Source organism: Botrytis cinerea, chromosome 8 (genome assembly GCF_000143535.2).
Source record: "Botrytis cinerea B05.10 chromosome 8, complete sequence".
Classification (NCBI taxonomy): Eukaryota; Fungi; Ascomycota; class Leotiomycetes; order Helotiales; family Sclerotiniaceae; genus Botrytis; species Botrytis cinerea.
The window spans coordinates 2,443,186-2,462,461 of record NC_037317.1 but is presented as its reverse complement, the minus strand read 5'-3'; the positions used below and the strand labels follow the sequence as shown (position 1 = coordinate 2,462,461).

At 43.1% G+C, this 19,276-nt stretch overlaps 4 protein-coding genes across 5 annotated transcripts; 3 read left to right on the top strand and 1 right to left on the bottom strand.

Annotated features, from left to right (window-relative positions):
- Positions 1–53: 53 nt before the first annotated feature.
- Positions 54–4,778, bottom strand: Bccdc4. The gene is made up of 3 exons (XM_024694793.1): positions 3,838–4,778; positions 1,212–3,767; positions 54–1,154 (listed from the first exon to the last, which is right to left on the bottom strand). Exons 1-3 carry the CDS (start codon positions 4,285–4,287, stop codon positions 1,032–1,034), a joined length of 3,129 nt encoding a protein of 1,042 aa, XP_024550586.1. The 5' UTR covers positions 4,288–4,778; the 3' UTR covers positions 54–1,031.
- An 852-nt stretch (positions 4,779–5,630) lies between these two features.
- On the top strand, positions 5,631–9,590 carry Bchop1. 2 transcript variants are annotated; one of them, XM_024694791.1, is made up of 9 exons: positions 5,631–6,807; positions 6,861–7,082; positions 7,136–7,406; positions 7,458–7,605; positions 7,655–7,895; positions 7,961–8,149; positions 8,196–8,415; positions 8,464–8,627; positions 8,676–9,590. In XM_024694791.1, the coding sequence occupies exons 1-9, from the start codon at positions 6,592–6,594 to the stop codon at positions 9,030–9,032; spliced, it is 2,028 nt and encodes a 675-aa protein (XP_024550584.1). In that variant the 5' UTR covers positions 5,631–6,591; the 3' UTR covers positions 9,033–9,590. The 2 variants fall into 2 exon arrangements, with proteins under 2 accessions (XP_024550584.1, XP_024550585.1); XM_024694792.1 differs by having other exon boundaries at positions 8,464–9,590.
- Positions 9,591–12,042: 2,452 nt separating this feature from the next.
- BCIN_08g06660 (hypothetical protein) lies at positions 12,043–15,382 on the top strand. The gene has a single exon (XM_024694790.1). The coding sequence runs from the start codon at positions 12,608–12,610 to the stop codon at positions 14,843–14,845; it is 2,238 nt and encodes a 745-aa protein (XP_024550583.1). The 5' UTR covers positions 12,043–12,607; the 3' UTR covers positions 14,846–15,382.
- A 1,148-nt stretch (positions 15,383–16,530) lies between these two features.
- Positions 16,531–19,274, top strand: BCIN_08g06650 (hypothetical protein). The gene is made up of 5 exons (XM_024694789.1): positions 16,531–16,950; positions 17,006–17,035; positions 17,116–17,424; positions 17,480–18,196; positions 18,250–19,274. Exons 1-5 carry the CDS (start codon positions 16,885–16,887, stop codon positions 18,538–18,540), a joined length of 1,413 nt encoding a protein of 470 aa, XP_024550582.1. The 5' UTR covers positions 16,531–16,884; the 3' UTR covers positions 18,541–19,274.
- Positions 19,275–19,276: the final 2 nt, after the last annotated feature.

Below are 19,276 nucleotides of genomic sequence, written 5' to 3'. Positions count from 1 at the left end.
CATACACACACACACAACACTCCATAAAGAACCCACTAGACCGTCATCATTAATGTAAGGTATAATTTGATCATTTGATTTATTGACTGCTTGGATTGTATGTAATAACTTTTTCCCTCGCCTAGCACCCCCCTTCCACCCCTGAGCAATGCTTTGCCGAATATCATAAAATAGCCATGCAACTTGCATTGGCTCTAGCTCTAGCTCAAGCACAAGCTCAAGTTATGCGTTTGAAATGAAGTAAGTGATTGCATTTCGCATCTTTAATATTGTCTCGTTGCCCCTTTCTCCCCTCATCTCCCCCCACTTCCCCAAAAAATCATCGCAAAGAATCAGGAACCGGTGCGATGTGCGTGCATGAAGGTGATATGTTTTGTGTGGACAGATCCGTCCAATGTCATCATATCTCCTTATACCGTTATATTAGTCCACACTCAACCCCCCGACCTCTCGTTTCATCCATCTACCTAGCCATAAAATTTGTATAATCGCATCATTCCTTGCATTTCTTTTCGTCTCTGCCCCTTCAACCCCTCCAAGGAGAAACATCTAGCCAGACAACACAGAGTCCAGCTTGGTTTATACTACTATATGCATAGACATAGCCTACACCATAAGTTGAATTCGCTTGTACCCCAAAACTGCTGCTGAGCAAGAAAAAAAAAATTACATCAGAAAGAGAAGACGAGACGAGATGAAAAGAATGAAGTTTAACAAAAATCAAGGGAATTCGTAAAAAAGAAAAAGTGAAGAACGAATTCCTCGCTGTGCATAAAAATGAATTATATGCACCAATGTGACCACCCTCCAACCTTAAACGCCCCGGTTGAGGAATCGAACCCCAAAACGTATACTGTGAAGAAATATAAAGCGAAGATAACAGCTGAATAAACTAGGGTATACCTCCCATCCATTTCCCCGTTCCCATTTCCCCATGAGAATGATGAATATTTCATGAATATGAGTAATTCTACTTCATACATTCTCGGGTTTAAGTTTCATTAGACGTCGTTTAAATTTCATACATTCGTTTATGCGTTTGCATTATCGGCAACTTCGACTATTCTTTCGGTTTCGTCGATACTGGGTAATAGGATACGATGACCACGTTCGGATTTCGGAACACCGTCTCGTGATGCACCAAAGTCGAGGACCTATTGAAATTGTCAGTAAAGATACGAATACAGATTTGAAAGTGTATGGATACTAACCTCGACAAATGTGAAATTATCACGTTGTACGGCTGCAACACATCTTCTTTCATCAAATTTGACTTGCCACACACCACTCAAGTCACCTAAAAGGTCCTTGATGCATTCACCAGTTTTGACATCCCACATTTTCAGGGTGCGATCTGATCCAGAGATGACCTTTTGTCCATCGTGCTGGAAACATGTAATAGCACCTGTATGTGCACTTAAGGTACTCTTGCACACACCACTTTCTGGATCCCAAATTCGTAACGTTGAATCTGCAGCTGCCGAGACAAGACGTTCATCACGTAAATCCAAGAGACCAACAAGAGATGTATGACCTTCAAGTGTGAATAAACAAGAACCAGTCTCAAGAGACCAAACCTTGACATATGTATCCATAGAACCACTGATACATCTATTGCGTTTATGATCTAAAACAACACTATAAACTTTTGCAGTATGTCCTGTTAAACGATACAAAACTTCACCTGTTGAGATTTTCCATACTCTCACAGAACAGTCGTAACTACCGCTTACTAAAGTATCTTGATGAGCAGCTATAGCACGCACTGAATGAGTATGTCCAGCAAGTACGCGAACAAAATAAGGGCAATCAGCATCATTAGTCGGTGGTCCAGTTTGGATGTATCGCTTATCTCCTTGGGCTGGTAATTTCCATACGCGTAATTGAGAATCACGAGAACCAGTAATAATAAGAGGTTGCTCAGGAACCATGATAGATTGACCACTTGCTGTCTTTCCCGCTTCTGATGGCATAAGGATTTGTAAACATCGTACAGTTGAAGTATGACCATGAAAGACTTGAGTGCAAAGGCCTTTTTCGATATCCCAAACGCGTACTGAACGATCAGTAGATCCGGAAACAAGAACGTTTCCTTCATATTGTAAAGCCCAAACGCCTCCATCATGCCCTTCAAGCTTTTTGCGTAGAGCTCCAGTTTTAGTATCGTAGACATGAATACATGTATCATCACTACCTGTCAAGATCTTTTCATCATCAAATTGAAGACAAGTGATTACATGAGATGGATGAGCTTTGAAAGCCATGTGATGAGGTTCAACAGTACGATTTGTCCAGCTATGCCGAAGGAGAAAGTGTCGGCGATATAAAGATTTGAAGAGATGAAGTTTTCGTAATCCTGGTAGGCCTAATTCGGGATTTGGTACTGCTAATGCAGCAGCAGAAGCAGCGCTTAATGGGCCTTCAGATTTATGAAATCTGGATGCCGATTCTAATATTTTGGTTGAAACATCATTACCTATCGCTCTTCTCTTTGCGCGTTCCGAGCCCGAATTTCCAGTAGTTCGCTTTCTTTTAATGGTAGCCCGAGGTCTTCTAAGTGTATCAATCTTGCTGCTACTGCCAGACGTGCCTACTTCCACATTGTGTGATTTGTCTTTAATACTCAGATCCATTTCATAACCATCCGGTCCATAAGGGTCTTGCCATGCCCAACCTTGACGTATTGCTCGCTCAAGTTCTTCGGGTTGGAGTGTGAAACCATCACGATCAAAGAGTTCTTTCCATCCAGTTTCGTTCGAGTCAATAACGTTTCTCCAACGCTTCGAAACTTGCGCGGCACGACAAAGGTCTTTATGATCCAGGTAACTCAAGATATGCAAGCTTAATTCAGCAGGAAGTTCATCAAGAAAATCGCACATCAAAGCAGGATTTACGAAACCCGCAACAGCCCGTAAAGTTTTCTTGGAGCACCTTCTACTAAGCTGATACATCACCAAGGCCTTTAATTCGCTTGGCATCGCATCGAAAGTATCCAGCATAGAACCGATCTCCATGACGGTAGAAATTTGTGAATGTAATCCAGTAGGTCTGATATGCCGATCTCGAGTCGTGGTTGTCTCAGCTACCTGAAGAGCGTACTCATCTAATGTCTCCTGGCTGTCGCCTGTATCATCATTGTCAAATTCTGGAGAGGTTGGAGTGGGCGAAAGACCAGGACTAGGAAGGCTTGCGTTTTGAGCAATTGCAGTATTCAAATGTGGGCGCTGGCCTTGTGCGAAGTTTGTATCATGACCAGACGACTCAAGATCAGATTCTACAATTGGGGGTGTAGCAACTGCGTTATTGAATGTTTCTTCATTGACGATTTCCAAATGACTTTCTGAATTCTCGAACGAAGCATTTTGGCTTAAACCAGATTGAGGGGTGTATGCATTAGTTTGAAATCGAGAGATCGAGGAAGGGGCGTCTCTCGAGGATAACTCTACTTCGGACAGATCGGGAGTTACTGGCAAGTCGGGTAAGTGCATACCCAGACCAAGGTTTCGACGTCGAATTTCGGGTTGAGCAGTCGAGCCCGCATCTTTAACTTCGTTAATGGAAACTTCTGACGCCTTTGAACTGCTAGGTCTACTGGCGGGTCGATAGTCAGATGTTCCTTTCGATTTCGAAGCCCTTCTAAAGTTGCTACTTTCCGCATCCAGCCTAATCATTCTCTCTGCTCTAGCTAATTCATCTTCGAACTGTTCACGATTCTCTTTTGATCGACGGCGCGAAGAAGAACTGCGAAGAGGGTCGGTTGGTGAATTCTGAAAAATTTCAAATATTAGTAATGTAAAGGCTTAAAGAAAGCGTACAAGAAAATGAAAATATTCGAACCTTGTGCATAACAACTCGTAAATTATCTTCCTCATACTCCATTTGTCGTCCATCAATTTCGTATGAAAACCTAGTTAGTTCAGCAGGAGTCGGTTTGAACGCTAAAGGATATTCCTTTGCGTCAAGGCTATCGAATGGTCGTGGATTTTGGAAGAGTAGTGGAGGATATGATCGCTTGGTTGTAGTCGTTGTGGTGACAGTTTTCGTTTCGATAATATCTTCCAACTCAACCTGCAATCTCGATGCATGTCCAACTGTATCGTCTCCATCTTCCCACCCTAAAGAAACGGTCTGGCTTGGGTGTCGAGTCTCGACACTATGCTGCAACAACTTCGAATTCGAAATGAACGGACTCGGAGAGGTGTCTGATGTGAATTTTGCTGTTCCAGACGTTTGAGCACTTTGGGAAAGCGTTCGATGTTTACTCTGGGGTCTATGAGGAGGATCCATTTTGTTGAAATTCGAGTGCCTAGTTAAGTTCGAGACTTGAAGCAAAAGTTCTAGCCTGCCCCTCTCTAATAGGCCGTACGCGTTCCTGATTTGAGGCTGACCACACGCGAGTATATCGCAACTTTAAAACAGCCCCTAGTATCCTATGATTCCAATGATAACATAGCCAGATTAATCGACGTTGAAAAGTATTATCGTGGTCGTGGTGGGGGGGACTTGAGATGTGGAATCGACCCGGATGACAGACAACCTGCAGAGTATGAAATCGGGGGCAACGTGTAAGAAGAACCGTGGTGAGACAATATGAAGCTGGTGCGTGGAGACTATTATATTACTGCAAATAAAGAGAAAGAGAGAGAATGTACAAGAGAAGGGGAGAAGGGGAGAGACAACTTCTTTTCTGAGAGAGAGAGAAATGGAGTGCTGTGAACTGTGAACTGAGAACTGAGAACTGTGAACTGTCAAGGGAAGATTTATCTCAGCGCGTGTGCGGGTTTGATTGTAGTGAATGGAAAGTGGAAGGTGGAGATGGATCGGTCCGTGTATGGTTTGTTCGCCGGGTTGAAACTTTTTTTTATTAAGCGGTTCTGGACAAGAGCGCTCATCCATCCATTCATTCATTCATTCATTCATTCACCCATTCATTCGTCCATTGCCTTCACCGTACAACCGTGCAATGGCGAGAATAGGGAGAGAGGTGACGAGCTGCCGCTCACTCAGCTACGTACTGTGCTTGTGCTGTCTGTACTTTGTATAAGATTCTCCAGAGGCAGGACAGGAAGGCGGAGTCGGAGTCCGAGTCAGCGAAATGGGACGTCAACATCACATTCTCACTCATTCCAATATATTTACATTTAAGATTGCAATTTTGCACCGAGTGCATGCTACCGGGATATTTATATCTATAAAAAATGGGGTCCTCATGCATCTCGCCATTTCCTTGAAATGTTCCTTACTGTAGTATCGTCGCCACAATATCTCACCATCTGCCTCTTTTCATACTCGGGTTTCCGTGCCCCTTGCTGTAACATTCGACAACAGGAGAACTTCTGTGTATTTACCCGAGGCGAGCCCAGCTTACGTTGAAAATGCCTATGATGAATTTCACAGTCCATCATCATAGTCTGACTATGCCATCTCAAATGACTCGATCTCGAAGGAAGTATTTGGAACTCCGCACAACAACCCCTTATTGGATGCCGAGCCCGCCACCAGAGAGATTATACGACACTAAGTATTCCATCCCTAGGTAGGTAAGCTGACAAGCACACCACAACGCATTCGCCCTCGCCTCCAGGTCATGAGATCTGTCTCTACGTGCTTGAAACATTTGCCAAATGCATGATAAGGTAGCTCAGCTATGAAGGTAGTTGGGCCTGGAATGGTTGATGTTGATACGACTCTCAACAAGAAATAGTTTGATTACAAAATAGTCAATCTCCACAGCAGTCGCCACGGAAAGCTAGGAGAGCGTCAGTGCCATTGACACATGGAGCTTTCTGGTGATACCATGAGCGTCGAGCCATACAATTTCATATGTCGAGGTAAAGGCAGATATGGGATATGGGATATGGGATATGGGATATGGGATATGGGATATGGGATATGGGATATAAGATATGGAATATGGTGAACTCTGTCGAGAGTCGTTCAAAGTCACTAGAGTAGATTAGGGGAGCTCATTGCATTCTACAAGTGCTAGAATGAGAGTTTCCCAAGATAACATCAAGTGGAAGAGAATTGGATCAACCGAATGATATTAGACTCGAGAAAACCGACAAGATTATTCAGGTGGTTCGCATGTATGGTGAGGGGGAGGCCGAGAAGAGTGAAGGGTGCGCGCCTTCCTTTTCTGCCTACATGTACCTTCCTGTTATAATACACTACCTCTCTACCTACCTACTTACTTCTCGCCTCATTTTCTTAGTCATTCTCTTCACTCTCTCAACTTCGCACAAACCCTTTCGATTTCACTTTCCATCAATTCTTCCCATCATCCATTTAAAATGTTGGTCGAATACCATCTCTGATTGGATTCTCTATCATCTCATATTGTCTTTCCCGTACAAAGTGTCAGTCCACAATTACCTACCCAGGTAGTATTCACCCATTCAATCGTCACGATTTTCTTTCAAATCATCGCCTTGAATTGGATTTTCCCGTTTCTTTCTCGAGAGCATTAGCTTTGATGAACAGTTGAATTGTGGTTGATTGAATGTTGAACAACACCTTCAACTTGTCCTTTCTCTACAATTCTCTCCATCCATAATCCTCCAACAGCTGTTTACATCAGCGTGTTTCACTATGCCAAGCAAGCAACTCCCACGTTTTGATCGTCCTGTTCGTGCCAAACCACCGGTAAAACCACAGGTAGAACCACAAACGAAGACGAAGCAAAAGGTTAAGGGTAAGGGTAAGGATAAGGCGAAGGCTACCGCGGAAGCTCCTAAAACAGTACAAGAACTTGTACTCAGCCAAAATCAAAGTTTTGAGCTGGTAAAGATTGGTGTAAACGCTGCTGTGTGTATCTTAGGCTCTTTCTACTTCTGTGTCCGCTAACAAATGCTTCTTAGGTCAGCCAGTTTGTTTTTGGTAGGAAACTCTTTCCAAGTAACTGCTACAAGACCCGAATCTACGATGCATACGATCCAGACCTTACCTACGAAACTTTTATTAACGGAACAAACATCCCCAAAAACTTCAATTTGAATGAAGCTGGTGATGAGATCGTTTCCTTCAATTCTGTTGTGCGAGGAACAGGCAACCCTGGCGCAGAGAAACTTCTCGATTGGCTGGTATTTCACCTTATTCTAGTCTCTTATATAGTGGTTAACTAATCAATACTCAGGAGTTTGGAGTTGCGGATGCTGTAAGCGATAAATGTTTGGCGAAATTCCAACTTTCTGTTTATCGAAAAGAAGTTGTCCCTGAACAGCTCGTTGAAGCATTCACCATAGACTTCACTTACAAAGATGTTGAAAAGAATCCCTATGTTCAAATATCTGCTTCTTTGTCGAATGATAATGGAGTTACCATCAATTTAGGGTTAGCACAGGAGGGGCTAAGGGACTTGATTCGACAGGTTATGAATAGTTCTCGAAATGTTCAAGGTCAATCGGGTAAGGTCATACCACCAAACATCTATTGACATCCGCTGAATCCGAATATAGCTGGACGCAAAGTGAGTATGCAATTGTTGTACAATGAGAACACACGCCCCAAGCATGAATATCGAGGGTTTCGTGCTGCATCGTCATCTCAGATACTTCCTGATGGTTGTGGAATTCTCATGGGCCAAACGAGCAACGGTATTCATGGGTATAACATTGCGACATCCACGATGCTACAATTGTTCTAACTTTCATAGACTTGAGATAAAGTACTATGATGCCCCAGTCATCGATACCCACTTTTCAAAAGCAACAGCTTTGAGTGATGCGAAGGTTACCTCCAGTCGAAAACATTTCGCAACTGTCACACGTCTCAAATCCACAACACCATTGGCCAATATGGTGATCGATGACAATAGCCAGTCTTCCTTGCGGCATAGTCAATTATCACAGAGCGTTGATACACATCAGAGCACAGTGCAATGGATCAATCAGATTGTAGGTTATCACCCGTCCATGGAATATTTTATTTGGTGGATGTACTAATTTGACTACGAATTAAGGGGCACGCAAAAGGATCTGACGATACAGATACACAACCGATACCCGCCTACCAGTCAACCACCTTCGGGGGGCATGCGGCATCTGTTGGACCAGAAGAGCTCAGTAATACAGTAATTGAGGAAGCGTCGGAAGCAGTGGAGGAGGAGGTAGAGTGCGAGTGTCAAAACCATGATGACCGTGAAAATTTGGTATGTCAGCCTTTATCTGCGTTTGCATACTCTAATTTGTAGAAAGATTCAATGTGAAATTTGTAGGAACTTCTATCACAGTCAATGCTATGGCTATAGCAAGGAGAGTGTCAGCGCAGATTTCAAGTGCTATGAGTGCCTTTTCGCAGGGTCGGAATCAGACATTCTTAATCAGAAGATGTACCACCTATGTGCCCGCAGACGTATGGTATATTATCTTGAACAGAATAGTTTCAATGACATGGAGGGTCTTTGCCAGTACATGAGTAGGTTTGGTGCAACTAACATTCGTATAGCACTAATCATGATTCTAGATAGGAACTTGAAAGATACGCAGGCTTTGTTTAGGTCTCTGGAAACCGAAGGTTTCATTAAGAAATGTTCAAAGTCCTCTAAGGAGCCATTTCGATTCTGCGACCGCAAGAAGCTTCAAACTGAATTGTTTGATCCATCCAAACACATTTCTCACACCAAGCCTGTGGGTAATCCTTCATCCCAGCCTATGAAAAGGTCTAATCCACCACAGTTTGCTACAGCAGCTCCAAAAACCGATTTGACCGGCAAATCCTTAGACCAGACCCAACTTACACCAGTTGGTCGTCGTCTTCGTCGACCCGAGGGTTCGATCCGAAGCGGCTTGCGAAGCGAAGGAAGCAGTACTCAGACCCCTAGTTCATGGAGAAGCTTGAATAACGAGACGTCGGGAAGATCACCAAGAGTGCCTGCTCAAACGACCCCTCAACAGCCCAACAAACGTGCTGGTGATGAAGTGTCGGATAGTGCTCGCAAGAGAATGCGATCTGCTCTAGTAGCGACTAGTCCTTTCAGCCTCAGATCAAATAGTTCGCAGTGGCCTGTTACGAAGAGTCGGACAGAGAGATGAGCGCAATAGTCATATTGCCTGATGCTCGTGATGATGTCTCGGGAGAATATGAAACGTTTTATTATTGATTGATAGTTATTTTTTTGCTAGATTGAGCACTATTTCATGTAGATTAGCTTTGCACTCGGTCGTCACAACATAAATCAGTCTTCTGTGTGTAATTTTATGTACAAGAAAATAATTCCTGTGCATCTTAATTCATCCGACTTCTTTGAAGGTTCATACAGAATGAGATGTTTGTGTAGTACTGGTGATTCTAATTCATTTTGTATCACACATTTTGGACCAAGTTAAGTGTGCCTAGTATACATGTAACGTGTGTAACATATGGTTGCTGGTTGTCTTGAAACAATTGAGGTTTCAAGTGTCGGACTGTGAAGGGCCGGGAGGTCGATCACGAAACATGAATGGGATGAAGTGTACGGGACGAATTAGGAATATATGGAGAGATACCATACTCACGATGAGATCGGATGATGTAGGACGAGATAAAGAGAAATTCTAGTATGATATTATGATTCATGGAAGATAAGATGTTATGATGTTATTAGTCGATCAGCATCTAGGATTACAAGGTGGTTTCTGGTACCTGAATTATTAGTGTTGGGTGCAACGGAATAAGCGTGGAAAACATGTGGGAATTCGTTTGAGTGTTAGTGCTTGTGTTCGGTGTCGGTGTCCCCGGTTGGAGTTTAGGGTCTAGATGGAATTGGAAAATGAAGGAAGAATGGAAAATGGAAAATGGAGAATGGAAGGTTAGGAAAAAGAAAAGATGTACGGAGGAGCATGGATTTTCAGAGCACTGTTTTTAGAAATGGAAAGAAAAGTAATTATGTACTAGGTACGTGATCGGGTAGTTTTGTGATGGGGAAAAAAGCAATATTGATCTCCTGTGACGGCAGATCAAAATGACGAGCAGAAGTTCTGCTTGTCATTCGCTTTCTTGCTTGCTTTCTTTTCCTTTCTTTTGAACCGTCAGGTTGGAAAAGAAAAGAGTGGGAATAGGTGCGAGCGTCACAGCGTGGAATGATTGGAAGGAGTGAAATGCTTCTGGTGTATTTTGAAGGGATAGACCTGGGATATGTATGGGCTTAGGATGAGACTATTTGAATGCTATGAACGCATTTTTGATGGATTTAGCTTTGGGCGTTTTTTGGCTCCTTTTGAGGTTTAGATCGGTGGATGATGAAGTAGTTGCTTGGTGTGTTCTAGTGTTAGTAGACAGGCTCGGTAGATAGGTTTTTGGTAGACTGCAGACCAAGCTGGCACGGGTTGGCAGGGTCGAGAATCCCACTTCACGGAATTCAATGTTACCTGTAAAAGAGGTTCGTGGCTTGTGATGTGATTCGATGTGATGGAAAATAGAGGAAGAGGAAGTTCGCGCGATGGAATCTCGAGGATTGGAAGGGAGGTGGTCACAAATGATAGTATACGTCTCTCTCTTACCATGTGAGACTTTTAGGATGGAGCGGCAGGGGTGAGAAAGGGGGTTGTTCTTGAGGTGTATTCACGCACGATTCACTTGGCTACTCGTGGTACATCGTTCTGTACTGTACATGCATGCAGTAAGTGTACATGTCTGTTTGCGGGGAACTCTTTGATCTCGAGACCTTGAGATTGGAATTGGGGATCGGATGTAATAGGCTTGGGGGTATGTTGGGGGATGTGCACTCCCTGATTCACACACATGCCATGCGTGCACACTAGGGGAATGGGAAATGGGAAATGGGGGGGACCACCAATCTTCACAACTTTACTAGCACATTATATGAATAATGGATTGTAGCCTGCGGTAACATGTAGTGTGGGATAGTCACTTGGTGAGGAGTTTATACAATAGGTAGATAGATGGACATGATTTGATCTAATTTGAGTCGTCAAATTAAGACCTCGTGATGGGATGTAATTACTTGATTGATTGATAAAATGAGGGTGAAGAGATGAAGTTAGATAGTTCAATAGTTTTGATGGATTACTTTAGATCAGATGAATGAATTCGTTTAATTTTAGAGTTGAGCATTACAGTTCAGGGTCGTTTGTGGCGGCGAAAGAAGGCGAAAACACTGAATCGTGCCATCTGTTATAAAAGAAAGTAGTGCGCACTGGTGAATACAGTTTATAATTGCAGGACATTGCTTTTGTTAATGGCGTGACATCTTCTTTTGAAGTTTTACATGGTTTCAACTATTTGAATGGGATGGGATGGGATAGGGTGGGATTTACCCCTTCATGAATCATGATTTTAACGAGATCTCATCAACGACAGTACCCGACGCTGTACAGAGTACATACTTCGTACGACGTGAGGTGGCAGAGGGAAGTAAAAAGTACAATCAGCCAGCCAGCCAGCCAGCCAGTACATGTAACATAATATATCTACCTACCTAACCATGCAAGCGTAATACTCTCAATCAAATTCATAGCCACATCTTCCTCCTAATCCGTACATGTGGTTCGAACTCCGTGGGTTAGCTAGATCAGCTAGGTAGGCTTACAAGAGAATCTTCATCCATGCCTAGATGATACCTATACCACTTCCGTGGTTTAAAGCGGACGGGCCGTCAAGTCCATCATTCAACAGATCTCAATATATGAAGCATCATCTTTGAGAGTTTCCGGCATCCGAATTCTCTTCAATAGCATAACCTAGTCCTCCAAACGTGTGTTCATAGGTGGGTTCACACCAAACTTTATAAACTCGAGGCAGACGAGATGATTCGACCGATTTGAAAATTCAAACAACATATCTTCAATGGTCATGTACAATCCCAGTCTTTTAATCGTCAACTATGGAGTCCTCTCCGTACTTGGTACTTTAATACCCTAGACTTGGAAGCCACTGGGAGCTTGGTAAGTATCCATCCTGGTAAATGGTTCCTCAATTATCGCGCAGGGTCCATTCCATATTGATCAAGGATGGGCCACCAGGGCCTTCATGGAGATTACGATTTGACACGACCAAATTCAATTTCATCCTACTAACCCGTAAGTTGTAACATCCATCTTCCTAGATACTTTTTTTTATTGTTATGAAATAGTGAAATTTCCGAAAAAGACTAGGAATCTTTTCTCTTTTGTTTTGTTGTCTGTTTCTTTGCATTTCCGAACTTTGTTTCGTAGACCATTGGACCTCAAGCTGCTTCGAATGTTACCGCTCTCCAATCTTTCTTCAACGACTTCATGATAAATACATAGCGAGCGAGGACTTTATATTGGAAGCCTTGTCAGCTGTCACATCACATCACTATATCCATATATACATATATACATATACACACACACCGACTGTATAACGAACCCTGGTATCAAGCTTTGTTAGCGGAACTCATAGCCCCTCCCATTTAATTCACGATCGAAAGCCACGATGCTCGTTGAAGAACGGTAACGGCGGTTCAATTTGACACCAGCACAGCGCCTGCATGTGCGCTGCATACGCGATTGTGAAATTTCTAGAATATAATTACATATAGCTTAGGCCTAGGAGCTTAGAGAGACATATACCGAGGTCGACCATCTCTACGAATACATAACATCTACCCACCAGCCATTTTCCGATTCATTGCGGCTTCATCAAGATGGGGCGAACTTCAAAATTCTCATTTCCCATTCCTGGGCGCAAGCGTAGTTCGAGTCGAGAACAAGCGTATCAAGTACCTCCACCGCCATCAAAGATATCTTCGGGGAACTTGTCAAAAGCTGAACAAATTCTGGGAACTGGCACCATCGAATCTGGGGATTGGAGGAGACCTGGATCTAGATCGAGTCGGATGAGTATTTCTATATCAGAATCAACACATTCAACGGTTCAAGATGGTCATGATTATGATCAATGGGATGGGGAATCGGGTGTTTTCCCCAGGCAAACAAATTTGAGAGGACAGGCTTCATCTAATGCATTGGGTCAGCGTTTTGGAGAAGATATGGCTACGGAAACTTCTAGCACAACACATCGATTGAGAAATGAAAATTCTACATCTACCTTGAAATCATATTATGATCGACAAAAGTTACCGGCTGCGATATCACAACAAACTTCTGCATCGTCTGCACGAGATATGGCTCTTCGAAAAGGACTTACGCCAGTTGTTAGTAGGAGTGCACATTTGCAAGCCGATTCTGTGGATCTTTGGGATCAAGCCGGTCAAAGTCTGTCGAGTATGAATGATAATCATTTGGGATCACCGGAGCGGAAGAAGTCAGTGAGGGCGGGTATATCTTCGTTGTTTCATAGGTCCGAAAGAAGACCTTCGGCAGCATCACAAAATTCCTACGATTCTTCCAAGCAAAATACCTCACTCCGAAATAGACTTGCCAAAGCAGCTTCGAAAGAATCATTACAATCACAAAGGCAAAACATTTTATCAACAAAGTCCAGGGACCAAAGGGACCAGATACAAAATCATGCTAACCCCGACGACTCACATGATTACTATGATCAATCAGCCAGGAATGCTCATATGAAGGCGATACCAGAAACCAACGTCCCGGAAACCTTTAATTTGTTTCCCAACACGTCGGAGAATAGCAATAGCCGTCAGCCAGGGTCACTAAATTCAGAGAAGAGGGAAGGACGTCGGAGATTGGAAGATTTACATTCTAGCTCTGGAGAAAAGGAAGCATTTTCGTGGAAGAACGTACGTTCGAATAAGAATGGAAATTTCCGCAACAGTATGATTTCTCAGAGCACAGGACATTCTAGTTTGGGTGTATCCAGTACTGGAAGCATATCTAGCCACAACACCAAAACATCGAGACAAACAGGGGGGAGTGTCTTTTCGAGTGCGGATCTACAACAAAGCAGTGTGTTGTCATTATCATCTGATTCGGAAGAAGATTTATCTGACGCTGAACCATCGAAATCTCGTGATAATATATCCATTGGAAAAGCTCCTTCACATGCCGAGAGCGAAATAATTCCTCCCGCATTACAAAATCGCCTAAGTACCACGAAAAATCCGTCAAGAAGATCATCAGCGTTGAAAAACTCATCATCCACAAGGAAGACAAGTGACCAATCAAATGCGTTTTTGACAATTCCGGAACCAAATGGAGGCTTGTCTAAATGGCCAATGCCACCAAGTATCACAAGGCAAGATTCTATGAATTCACAAGATTCTCGACCAACTTCATCTCATAAGCCCAAAAAACATATCCAGCAACATCAGCAACAACAGCAACAACCAACACCGCCATTATCTCCTAAAGAAATTGATGCCGAAACGGATTCTATTCATACAACATCTAGTGGTCGCATGATGCAAGTTACACAACAAGAAGAAGCACTTCTTGAAGCACTGCGTCAAAAGAGAGCACGCATGAGAGAAAAGATTATTGAAGAACACCAAGCGCGTGGAGTGAGTAGATCGCCGCCGAGGTCGACAGGAAACAGAGCGTCGTCAAGATTCTCAAAAGCGAGTACGGCGAGTACGATTAGACCGGGAACAGAGAAGGTGCCACTGATTCTTGACGCGCCGATTATGAGGGGAAAGGATATGGGTTTCGGAGGTAGATATGGGATGGGAACCGAATACGGACAACCGAGTCCGGATCTGAGTGATTTTTTGAGCATGGGAAGCGAGGAATTTGAAGAAGATGATGAGACGCCGACGAATAGTCGAGGAGTTTCGAGAAATGAGGTTAGGGGGCATGGGAGTGCGAGTGCGACTGCGATTGATGCACCGCAATTCAAGAGACCGGGTACGCCACCACAACATGATCCGAGATTTGCTTCTTTGGAGGTGGAGAAAGGTGGTAGAAATGAGGATCATGTGAAGAGAAATCCTAGTATGGGGAAAGTGAGATTTGTGGGATGAGAGAATGGAGAAGGGATGAGTTGAGGATTGTAATTTTGAGGTGCGGGTGGAGGGGTAATTTATATTTATTGTTCTTATGAGATATCACTGGGTGCGAATTGATTTTGGAATTTGGAATTGGATTTGGGATGTATGTACGTATGTATGTATTTGGATAGGAAGATGTGGATGGGGTGTCTGTCTTATTTACTTTCATGACACTACATTGATTGATGGGTTTTGGTTATATATGCATATACCCCTCTTGATTATTTTACATTTATACATTCTATACGGGATGGGAGGAGAGGGGACGGGAATGGGAAGCAAAGGATTTGTATAGCTAGCTGGTGCGGATGAAGATGGTGGCTTGGCGACCATTTTTGTATAGATATATAAATGGATGGATGTGTATAGTATAGGTGATGATTGATTGATAGATAGAAAGAGAGAGAGAAAGATTTATATTATAGATACTTATGGGATAGACAGATGATATCGAGAGTCGAAAATCGAATTTGATATTTCTGATTGAATGAATATTTGTTTTTTTTTTTATAAGCTACGATCGATATATGCATTGTATTAACTTTTTGATATTAACGTGAATGGCGAATATCAAATGTTAAATGTTAAATGTTAAATGTCAAATGTCAAATGTCAAATGTCAGAGATTTATCTTGTAGTCAGATCGAAGAAATCAAGTGTGTAAATGTTTAAATGTACGATGAGTGATTGGGAGTAGCAGTAGCAGTAGCAGTAGCAGTAGCTCGGTTGCGGGACTCTTCCGAGGTAAGTATAGTCGTATGGACGGAGGGTGGACGCTCGGGGCGGGAGAGAAGTCTGGATGCTTGGGGGTTGGGTCTTTGGGATTAACTTGCGTGGGTTAGGGGGGATTGGGGTTAGTGGGTGGTGGTGGGCTGGCGATTGAGAGGCTTGCCTTCTTTTGGGGTGGTTGGTTGGGTGAGTAGGTAGGTATGTATGTGTGGATGTGTGGATGTGTGGATGTGTGTGGGTGTGGTGCGAGTCAAGAGGCATTGGGGAGCAGGTAGGTAGTTGGGAGTTGAGAGGAGGGAGGGATCTTGGTTTGTGTTTGTGTTTGTGTTTTTGTTTGAGTTGGGTTGGGTTGGGGTTGGGATCCCGTTGATTGGGTTTTACGTATGAATGAATACCAGATAGGTGGTGGTGCTTGTGTGTGGTGCGGTGAGGCGAGGCGATGTTGTTTGCGGGAAGTTTTGATGGGTTTGGAGATCTGGGGATGTTCTAGGTGGGTGGGTGGATGATGGTGAGACATGTGTGGTCATGGAACTTGGAGAAGTGATTTAGAGTTTTTTGGAGAAGAAAAAAAAAAAAAAGAGAGAATGAGCTGGTGGAGGGATGAGATGGGATGGGATGGGATGGGATGGATGGATGAAGGGATTGATATTGACTGCTTAATTTGATGCTTCAATAGTTTCTCAATGTGAATATCGAGAATCGTTTGATGATGGCTGATCAGGTCTGGAATTAGAAATAAGAATTCTGCTTTTGGCGAATATGGATCCTCATAAAATTGGAGAGGAGAGCGCAAGACAAGGGCGTACATAGATGTGCACGTTTGATCAGCTTGTCAATCTGGTATTTGCTGGTGGATTTCCAGGAGAGAGCTTGCTGTTTCTTGATAATGATTGGTTGACTGGTCCAACCAAGATTGATTCTTGAATTTTGAACATCTGGAAAGGAAAGGAAAGGAAAGGAAAGGCAAAGCACAGCACAGCACAGCACAGCACAGCACAGCAGGACAGGGCAAACCGATGAACAGGGTCAAGAAATAGCTAGCTAGCTAGAACATTAGATCGTCTCTTTTCTACCAAGACCAACAATCCTTCCTTTCCTTTACATCATTGACATCATTGACCTCACTGTTTGCCTTGCACGTAAAGGCTTTTGCTTATTCATGATCAATCCATCTTACTCTTCAACCATAGTATTCTGAGAGATAAGATTACGGAGGATAGAGAGAGGAGATCCACCCCCGCGGTTTTGACACACAGAGAAAGTGCAGGATAATCTTGAGCGCGATGGCGATAGAAGACGCGTCGCAGAGTTGGATGGGGGCATCAATGAAGCATGTTTCTCTCATTTCGGTGAGGATATACTTTGATGGATTTGGACAATGGATTTGTGTTAATACTTTCGCAGCTTACTTTCCAAAACTCGGCCCTCATACTTGTACGTTGACATGATCGAAATGCGTCGACTTTGTCTTCGACATGACATATTGGCAGGAAGCGTAGCTAATATGGTGATAGATAATGCACTATAGTCGGATAATGCCATTAGGGGGTGGGCATAGATATTCCACATCAACCGCGGTTTTTCTCAATGAGATCATGAAGTTGGCAGTTTCCTTGACGATTGCCATGTACGATATTTCACGAACGTTACCTCCTTCTACGCCGGCCACGGTCCTTTTTGAACAATTATACATGTCTGTGTTTTCTGGAGATGGTTGGAAATTGGCCATTCCAGCTACTCTGTACACTCTCCAGAATTCCTTACAATATATTGCTGTGAGCAATTTGGAAGCTGTACAATTTCAGGTTTTATATCAATTGAAGGTCGGTTCTGTCTCTTGTATGTGCGGGATGATTGTTGACTGGTTTGGCCATGTAGATCCTCACAACGGCGGTTTTCAGTGTGGTTTTGCTTAGGAGGACACTTTCTTCCAAACGATGGATAGCTCTGGTCTTGCTCACAATTGGAGTTACGATTGTTCAACTACCCGGCGGTGCCCCGTCTGCATATTCGACAATGAACGATTCACAATCCCGGTTTTACTTCCCACGCTCTTTTCATGAGTTGGGACAAATGGGCAATGGCGCAGTGGAAGTAGCAGCCGAATTGACGAAACGTGGTATGGAGGGGCTTTCCGAAGGTCTTGCAAAACGATCTGCTACATATGAGGGAATACAAGAAGATCAAGGGCTTGTCAAACCAGTCATGAATTATTCAATTGGTCTCATGGCTGTGTTGGGCGCGGCGGTCATATCAGGTCTCACCGGGGTATATTTTGAGAAGGTGCTAAAGGAATCCACGACTCATGTTACGATTTGGACGAGGAATGTGCAGCTTTCGTTCTATTCTCTCTTTCCAGCTTTTATCTTTGGAGTGATATTCAAAGATGGAGAGGAAATTGCGAAGAATGGGTTTTTTGATGGCTATAATGCGATAGTTTGGACAGCTATTGTTATGCAAGCATTGGGGGGGATTCTCGTTGCGCTTTGCATAAACTATAGTGATAATATTGCGAAGAATTTTGCAACGAGTATTAGCATTGTTATTAGTTTCATTTTCAGCGTTTGGTTTTTTGACTTTGAGGTTTCACTCAATGTAAGTTTTTGGAGAGATTTACTTTGAAAAAATTCTTACTCACATATTCATAGTTCCTTGTCGGTACATCGATAGTCCTTTTCGCAACATGGCTCTATAGTGGTTCAGAGAGGAAACGTAATAGACCTCCACCAATCAATATCGCGAGCTATGAGAAGACTACTATTGATAATGGATTTACGCCAAAGTACGAAGAGGATAGGTCGAGTATGACGCTAGATCCATTAAGTGGGCTGAAAGGCCCAGGAGCTGGAGCATCGTTATCAACTAGTAGGCCTAGTTCGCCCATGAGACATCATTCGAGGGTGGGAAGTTCGAGAGGAAAGGTTAAGAGGGATGATTGATTTTTGGTTGGATGGGTTGAATAGGCTGGGGTTGAGATTGATAGTGGGCGAGTTGGAGCGGGGTCCTTTAATGCATACTTCACTTTAGCGAGCGATTTATCATCCTAAACTTCTTAAGCGTCAACACTGGTTTCATACTGTTGGAAATCCATATAGTTCGCTTGAAACTTCAGTGAAGAGGTACAGAAGGGAGTGACGCGAGATGACGAAATGTAGAGACGAACGAAATGATACCTGGGTGGGAAAAAACGTCTTGCGTGCACGCGCATAGGATACCTATGGAATAGCAAAATATTACATATACGATTAGGGAAAGTCAGCTGGAATGATTTTTCCGTATGAAAAAGAGCATTGAAACGCGCATTGAACAGGGAGGGAAATGGATGGAGGGCACGTGATGTTTAACTTGCGAGATATATGAGAAGTGGATCTTCTTGATGTTGAGGCGGTTTAAGACTTTTGGTACTACAATCCTAAGATTTCATACATTGCACAACATGTTTGGCTCGATTTCTCAAGTAAAGAATATCGAGGTGGTTGGTAGGTGAAGAGTAAAGTGAAGTGAAGTCAAAAATGGAAAGCACGCTAAACAATTGAGGGGTAACATCAATGGTTGCCTTTGATACACACACTTCATTTCATTCTCTCTCATGTTTGTGACATTCTTTATCGGCGTACTTAGATAGTTATCTGATCCTCCATATGTTTTTTCAATCTCTTCTTATCTATCATCAAT

Coding starts and splice junctions, on each gene's coding strand:
- BCIN_08g06650 (XM_024694789.1), top strand. CDS start 16,885: ATGGCGATAGAAGACGCGTCGCAGAGTTGGATGGGGGCATCAATGAAG. Junction 16,951..17,005: donor AGCATGTTTCTCTCATTTCG/GTGAGGATATAC, acceptor ATACTTTCGCAG/CTTACTTTCCAAAACTCGGC. Junction 17,425..17,479: donor AGGTTTTATATCAATTGAAG/GTCGGTTCTGTC, acceptor TTGGCCATGTAG/ATCCTCACAACGGCGGTTTT.
- BCIN_08g06660 (XM_024694790.1), top strand. CDS start 12,608: ATGGGGCGAACTTCAAAATTCTCATTTCCCATTCCTGGGCGCAAGCGT.
- Bccdc4 (XM_024694793.1), bottom strand. CDS start 4,287: ATGGATCCTCCTCATAGACCCCAGAGTAAACATCGAACGCTTTCCCAA. Junction 3,768..3,837: donor TACGAGTTGTTATGCACAAG/GTTCGAATATTT, acceptor GAAATTTTTCAG/AATTCACCAACCGACCCTCT. Junction 1,155..1,211: donor ATAATTTCACATTTGTCGAG/GTTAGTATCCAT, acceptor CAATTTCAATAG/GTCCTCGACTTTGGTGCATC.
- Bchop1 (XM_024694792.1), top strand. CDS start 6,592: ATGCCAAGCAAGCAACTCCCACGTTTTGATCGTCCTGTTCGTGCCAAA. Junction 6,808..6,860: donor AGATTGGTGTAAACGCTGCT/GTGTGTATCTTA, acceptor AATGCTTCTTAG/GTCAGCCAGTTTGTTTTTGG. Junction 7,083..7,135: donor AGAAACTTCTCGATTGGCTG/GTATTTCACCTT, acceptor ATCAATACTCAG/GAGTTTGGAGTTGCGGATGC.